Source organism: Mastomys coucha, unplaced genomic scaffold (assembly GCF_008632895.1).
Source record: "Mastomys coucha isolate ucsf_1 unplaced genomic scaffold, UCSF_Mcou_1 pScaffold21, whole genome shotgun sequence".
Taxonomy (NCBI): domain Eukaryota; kingdom Metazoa; phylum Chordata; class Mammalia; order Rodentia; family Muridae; genus Mastomys; species Mastomys coucha.
Window position 1 is genome coordinate 153,098,144 of NW_022196904.1, and position 7,089 is coordinate 153,105,232.

General features: G+C 43.0%; 1 protein-coding gene across 5 annotated transcripts in view; it reads left to right on the forward strand.

The window, feature by feature from the left end:
- Positions 1–7,089, forward strand: part of Cemip2 (cell migration inducing hyaluronidase 2) — an 80,028-nt gene that overhangs the window by 30,934 nt on the left and 42,005 nt on the right. For all 5 annotated transcript variants that reach the window (XM_031389925.1, XM_031389920.1, XM_031389922.1 and 2 more), the window contains 5 exons: positions 3–191; positions 1,895–2,064; positions 4,119–4,328; positions 4,541–4,746; positions 4,881–4,950. In XM_031389925.1, coding sequence (XP_031245785.1) covers positions 3–191; positions 1,895–2,064; positions 4,119–4,328; positions 4,541–4,746; positions 4,881–4,950 — 845 coding nt within the window. The remainder of the gene's footprint in view (positions 1–2; positions 192–1,894; positions 2,065–4,118; positions 4,329–4,540; positions 4,747–4,880; positions 4,951–7,089) is intronic.

A 7,089-nucleotide genomic window follows, 5' to 3' on the forward strand; every position in this document is an offset into this window, starting at 1 on the left:
AGGAATTTCCCTTTCGGGTTTCCGGGTGGACATTGCGGATGGAGTGACGCTCCATCTGTTGGACGACGTCAGCAGTTGGGAAGCTGGAGACCGGATTGTGGTCGCAAGCACCGACTATTCCATGTACCAGGCGGAGGAGCTGACTCTTCTCCCCTGCCCTGAGTGCACCCGTTTTCAGGTCAAAGTCAAAGGTATAGGACTCCTCACTGTGCTTGGGAAACACTCTTTTCTTGGCATCCGACTCCTGTGATCTTTTCTCCCATCACCTCGTGTTAGCGTGGACACTGCTGATGGTCTTAGTGGTGAGGGCACCAGTAGCTAGATTCCAGGGGAGGCACAGAGAATGCTACCCTTATAGGCAGTGACAGTGCCACTGGTGAGCCCTAGCAGGTAAAGACGAGGACTAAGCAAATGGGCTTCCTAAAATCCATTCTAGTTTTGACTAATTTTTTTACTGTCAGATAACAGTAAATTGGGGTAATAACTAAATTTTTAATATTGGTCTTTCATAAATAAAGTATTTTTCTTAGTTCCAACTTGCTTAGCTAAAAAAAAAAGACATCTTAAGTCATATTTAAAATCAAACCAAATAAAATATTTTCATTAGACTTTATCTCCTACTCTAATGGTGACTTACACACTTTTTGGAAGAGAGCAGTTCACAAAGAGATTCTTACCAGGAGTTAGAAGGGGAAAGAGTGGCTACCATCTGCCAAGTACTCATTTCTACTCCTATACCTGTTATACTGGCCCTGCCCAAAGCTGCTTGGGACATGTTTTGCTTGTGGGCTTCGGCACATGTTATGTGCTTTCTTGCTTCTTTGCACTTCTACTGTGCCACTAAGAATCAAAAGCTACAGACACTCTTCAAAAAGCACTTGCTTGTTTTGGGTAAAGATCCTTGAAGCTTGAAATTTTTGTGCTTTAGTAGAATGTTAAGTGGAAGGCTTAGCTTAGCATTGGCATTTGCTTTCCTTCTATGTATTATTCAGTTTTCTAGTTTTCCTTCTTTTGATAATGCCAGGCACATGCCAAAAAAAAAAGGAAAATCCCGAGTTCCAATGAGACCATCCCATCCATCATTACTGTCTATGGAAAGTCCCTCTCTTCTTCCTGAGTTTAAGAGAAAAACATCAGAGGGAGGAAACAAACTTTTTAAATTGCTTATAAACTTCCAGGAAAGGTAGATATTTAAAAGATAGTTAGTGGTAGCCGGGCAATGGTGGCCCACACCTTTAATCCCAGCACCAGAGAGGCAGAGGCCGGCAGATCTCTCTGAGTTCATAGCCTGGTTACAGAGTGAGTTTCAGTGTATAAAGGACTCCACAGAGAAAGCACTGTCTTAAAAAATAAACACACACACACACACACACACTACCACCACTACCACCACCAACAACAAAAGGATAGTAAGCAGGAAGGAAAAGATGGAATTTCCATTGGTTGGTGTGCAGATGTTGATCACTTAGTGTGAAGTGGAAGCCCAACGTGATAGGGCATAACAAGAGTGGCAAAAGCGTTTGTTTCTAAGACCTCTGGCATCTGGTTCTTTCTGTGTCCTTGAGGTGGCTTCAGAATGACGGCAAGAAGCAGGGAGAAAGTGTTAGACCGGTCCCAGATCTTTAGTGCTAACTACTGTGGGATGCTACAGAGGGCGGAGCAAGCTCTCTGACCCTGCCTGGGGGACGAGAGAGCAGCTTCCGGAGGCTCAGGCTTTGGGTGGGCGGTTGGAATAGACTGTCTTTAAGATCCCCGCTTCTGGGAGGCTGTCATCCTGAGTTGTCAGAGGTGTTCGGAAATGTCTGGAGCTTGCTGACTGAGGAAGAATGCCCCTTTTCCTGGGTTCATATTTTTCTTTATTTGTTCTCACATTGTCCTTTATCTATATCACCAGAGACCCCCCAGTACCTGCACGTTGGTGAGATCATAGATGGGATAGACATGAGAGCGGAGGTTGGACTTCTCACTCGGAACATTGTGATCCAAGGAGAAATGGAGGACTCATGCTATGCTGAAAATCACTGCCAGTTCTTCGATTATGACACCTTTGGGGGACATGTCATGGTGGGTAAAAGGATTTGATGGCTTCTTTGGAACCTCGTTGGAAATATTTAAGGTGCTGAGGAACTTTTGAGTGGTGGAATTAGGGTGTGTGTGTGCGTGCGTGCATGCATGCATGCACGTATATGCATGTGTGTGTGTGTGTGTGTGTGTGTGTTATCCATACATAGGGATATAAAAAGAAGACATACTTTTTAAAAATATTAGAAAATATTAAAAAACAAAACAAAACAAAAAACTCAAAGGTATCCAGGTGTGATGGTATATACCTATAATCCAAGAATTTGAGAGGCTGAACCTGGAGTTCAAGGCTAACTTTGACTACTATATTAGGCTGGGTTATGTGAGTCCCTGCCTCTCGCATACACACACACAAATAAATAAGTAGAAAATTGTGCCTTTAGGTAGCCTGGACTATAGTTCATCCATTTAAGAATTATCCTATAAAAAATTATTAACTCAGTGTAGTGGGAAGAACCCAGTCACACAGAGGACCATGATGAGCTTGATATCCATGCCCGCCATTTCTCAGGATCTCTGGGCTTTTTAAGAACCCGATATTACTAAAGGGTAGGCTTCAGAAATGCTGAACCAGCATTCCTGCATTATTTTCATTTATATGATTAGACAATCCAGTGTTTGAAGGTACTGAAAGTGCTCCAACTTTGAATCATAGGAGATTTTTTTTCCTCTCATAGGGGAATTTTTAAAGAGTTTTCACAAACTAAACACTGGTAAGGAGTTAGAAATAAATAGCTATCTAGCTGTTATGGACGATATAAAAATGAAAGGAGACTCTGAATGACCAAAATATAGACAGCCTCTGGTCTGATTTATTGATTATCTTGGCTTTGTTGTGGTTCAAAATAGTGTGCGTAGAGAAGTCACCTTCTACTAAAATGAGGAGTTTGATCTTTTTCACTGTGGACATGGCCTGTGGTTATAGGATAAAATGTATCCTTGGATTCTGATAGTTTCAGTTTAGCAGTGACTTTATGATGCTGTAACCCTGTTCACATTGTTGAGTCTTGCCCACAGTTTCAGCAGAACCATAGCCAGGTACAGTGGCACACACCTGGCATCCCAGGACTTGTAATGCTGAGGAAAGTGGGTTCCTGTAAGGATGACAATGAGGCCAGCCTGGGCTACATATTGACTACCTGGCCAGCCAAGGTTGCGTGGCAAGGCTGTGCCTGGGAAACTGAAAGGAAACGAACTCAACTCTACCCCATAATTCTCTGTCCTATCCTGTCGTCCCCCCTCCAGGAAATCCAGTCTGTAATTTTCCTTATTTCATTTTTATTTCTGATTAGAAGTTAGTCTCATGGCTCTTTGAAACAAATGCCTATATAAATAAGTATTCCCTGTTATTTTTCCTGTTTTCATAGCTGGGAATCGAACTGGGCGGCCTCACACAAGCCAACCAAACAGCACTACTGAGTTACATCTTTAGCCCCCAAAGTGCTGCATTGTTAAGTGAGGCTCTGGTAAAACACAAAGGAAGACATATTCTTATTTTATTGATACTTTTGTGTGAGAGCGTATGTATATTTGTATGTGGGTGCATGTGCGTGCGTGCACGTATGTGTGTGTGTGTGTGTTGCATATGTGTGGAGGCCAGAAGTAAGTGTGTGTGTGTGTGTGTGTGTGTGTGTGTGTGTGTGTTGCATATGTGTGGAGGCCAGAAGTCATCTTGAAGGTTCTCCCTCAGGAGTTGTCCACCTATGTCTCCTAGGCTCAAGTTCGGGTCTCATTGAAACCTAGGACTCAGTGGTTAGGCTAGACCATGTCCAGCAGGCCCCATGAGTGTGCGTGTGTCTGCCTCCTCAGTACTGTGATCACAGGCCCTTAGCTGTCTCCCTTAGCTCTTTACATAGGGCTGGAGATTGGACTCAGATCCTTATGTTTGCACAGCAGAGTTTTTACTAACTGATCCATCTCCCCAATCCCCAAAACGGCATACCATGTTTTCTCCATGGATACCTTCTGTTTAAATAATATATATGCACACGCCTTGCTTCTTCCTTGTCCTGAAAAGAATTTATTTTGTCTTATAGATAGAGAAGAATTTTACTTCAGTCCATCTTTCTTATGTGGAATTGAAACACATGGGCCAGCAGCATCTGGGACGGTATCCTGTGCATTTTCACCTGTGTGGAGATGTGGATTCTAAAGGAGGGTACAGCCAGCCAGCGTCTGTGGATGGCCTGTCTATTCATCACAGCTTTTCAAGGTGCATCACTGTGCATGGGACCAGTGGCTTGCTAGTAAGTAGCCTCACATTGTGCTGACATGCAACAGGTTTTCATTGAAGCGTTTGCTCTCCTTGATGCTCATGACTGGCCACATGCCGAAGATACCCTTTTTCTTCAGTAGAAGCCTAGTCTTTTTTTATCACCTAAATTATCTTATACTCACTTATCACGAAAACCCCAAGCAGCCTTGTGTCCAATGACATTATGCACCTACATTTCTGCAGATCAAGGACACCATTGGATTCGACACACTAGGTCATTGCTTCTTTTTGGAAGATGGTGTTGAACAGCGAAATATTTTGTTCCATAACCTGGGGCTTCTTACCAAGCCGGGCACTCTCCTCCCCACGGACAGGAACAGCTCCATGTGCACCGTCATGCGTGATGGAGTATTTGGAAACTACGTCCCCGTGCCTACCACAGACTGTATGTGAGTAATTAGTGGACAGGGTGTTGTGTGGTGGTCAAGGCCTTCCACTTTTTGGAAAGCTCTTGTTGGGGAGAACTTATTGGACAGGGGTTTTGTGAAGAATGTTTTAAGTCACCCTCAACAATGTCTTGTAGGGCCGTTTCAACTTTCTGGATTGCCCACCCCAACAACCACCTGATCAATAATGCAGCTGCAGGCTCACAGGTAATTATACTGTGTTGGTTCTCTTTGAACTTGTGATGGCTCTGGCTTATACAGGTATGGTGTCATAGTTGCTAGCAAACCCAGGCATGTTTTCTGGTTCTGCTTGTCTCATTGAGAGCAGGAGGTAACTGAGATGGCTCTTTCCTTCCTTCTAAATCCTTGCCAGTTAGGAGACAGACAGCAAATGAAGGAACCGAGGTGAGTGGTCTCCAGAATAATGTCATTCCTGGGATGGCATGGTAGTGTCTGATGTATGAGCTCTTTGGCTTCTCATGTTTACATCTTCGGTGGACAAGCAGCATGCCACTTCCATCTCTAGTGCTGATGATCAGGGAAAGTCTTTCCATGGCTTTGTGGGAATGAGTCAGTGTGTAGAATCCTGTGTCACTCTGGCCAGGGAGCATGTCTTTCTTCAGGATCAGTTATATTTAGGGTCATCTTGGTAAACCAAGGTAAAACCTCAGCTATGATTTGTTTAAGACAGACAAATAGCCAGGCGGTGGTGGTGCATACCTTTAATCCCAGCACTTGGGAGGCAGAGGCAGGCTGATTTCTGAGTTCGAGGCCAGCCTAGTCTACAGAGTGAGTTCCAGGACAGCTACACCGAGAAATCCTGTCTCAAAAAAAAGAAAAAAACAAAACAAAACAAGAAAAGACAGATAAATAGGCACAAAAACACACAGAATGATTTCTAAGAGAACCAAATAATATTTTTGAATGGTAAAAGTTGTCCATGGGGTAATTTATTCTTACCCTTAAGTGTAGTTCAAAATTACTGATTTATATAAATGAATTTTTAATGATAATACCTAGATTGTAACTGGGCTGAAAAATTACAGTGCCAGTCTGTGCTCATGCAGCAACTTAAACAGTTACTGTTCGTAACATATGTATACATCATCGTCATTCAATATGTTAATGTGGAACATCATTTCCGAGAAATAAGTTTGCCTTGGGCAAACCAGAACACAGGTATTACTGTGTAGCCACTGAACCTACACCAGCGATTGTCCTTAAACATGAAGGATCCCATGATGAAGATCGTCGTTGGCTGGGCAGGCCCTGGACAGTGGATGACTTAGATTTTCATTCATTGGTTCTCCATTGAGTACCTAAGGAGCTTGTGTGGGTTTGTTTTCACTGTTTCTTATTCGAAAGTTAGGCCGTCCAGAACACTGCTTCCTCTAAGCTTTGCCAGAAGCTGGAACCACAGAGCAGAGCAGACACAAATAGTCCATAAGCCTAGGGCAAAGCCATGAGAAGTTCTCCGATCTTGAGCAAGAAAAAGGAATGTGTCTCATGCGTGGCCATTCTTGAAGTTTTCTCTCCAGAAAAACTGCTTCAGTAAAGCCAGCTTTTGGCAGGGTGTTCTCCCAGAGCAGACGAAGCCGTTTCGTCACACCTTGACATTGCCTTTTAGAAAGCTGCCGTTACCTGCTTAGACAGGATGGAACTTTAACAGCAGACAGCTGCCATGCGCCTGTAGTCCTCATCCCCCAAGCCCTCCGCATCCTGGGAAGGCTTGCAGGGTTCAATCGCAAGCCTTTTTTCCAGCCCCTTTATGGTTCCATTTGCTGTCTGAATTGCATCCAAAATGCTGAGGTGGCCAATGTTTTTTTCAAAACAGCTCCTTTTATTAAGACCTATTTGTAAACTTTGATCATGGAAAAATGTTGACATTACAGTCATTTGGCTGTGTAGGTATGTATAACTTCCACACTTCATGTCTTCTCTGTGTCCCTAAAGGACTATAGTAACAACCAACAGGATACTACATATGTTTTATTTTAATGAACTTTCCCCCCACTACATTGTGAATTACTTTACAGTAGTCTTTAGCGGGTACTAAATAAAGACATGCTGAATTCACACCAATTTATCTTTTTACACTGTATGTTTAAGTTTAAAAAAAAAATGCCTTGGCAATGTTCAATAGTATGTTGTCCTTCACATTGAGCTAACTATTAATTCAGTTACAAAATTAAAAAGTGAGAATGAGTTAAGAACTTTTATTTCTGTTTTCATGTCTCATTTTATATGAGAAACTTCTAAACTGTTCTGTTCCTGTTAGGGCCAGTAGCCCTGCAGTGGGGCAGACTGGGTCTACACTGAGAGACAGCACCCTGATTCATACATGTG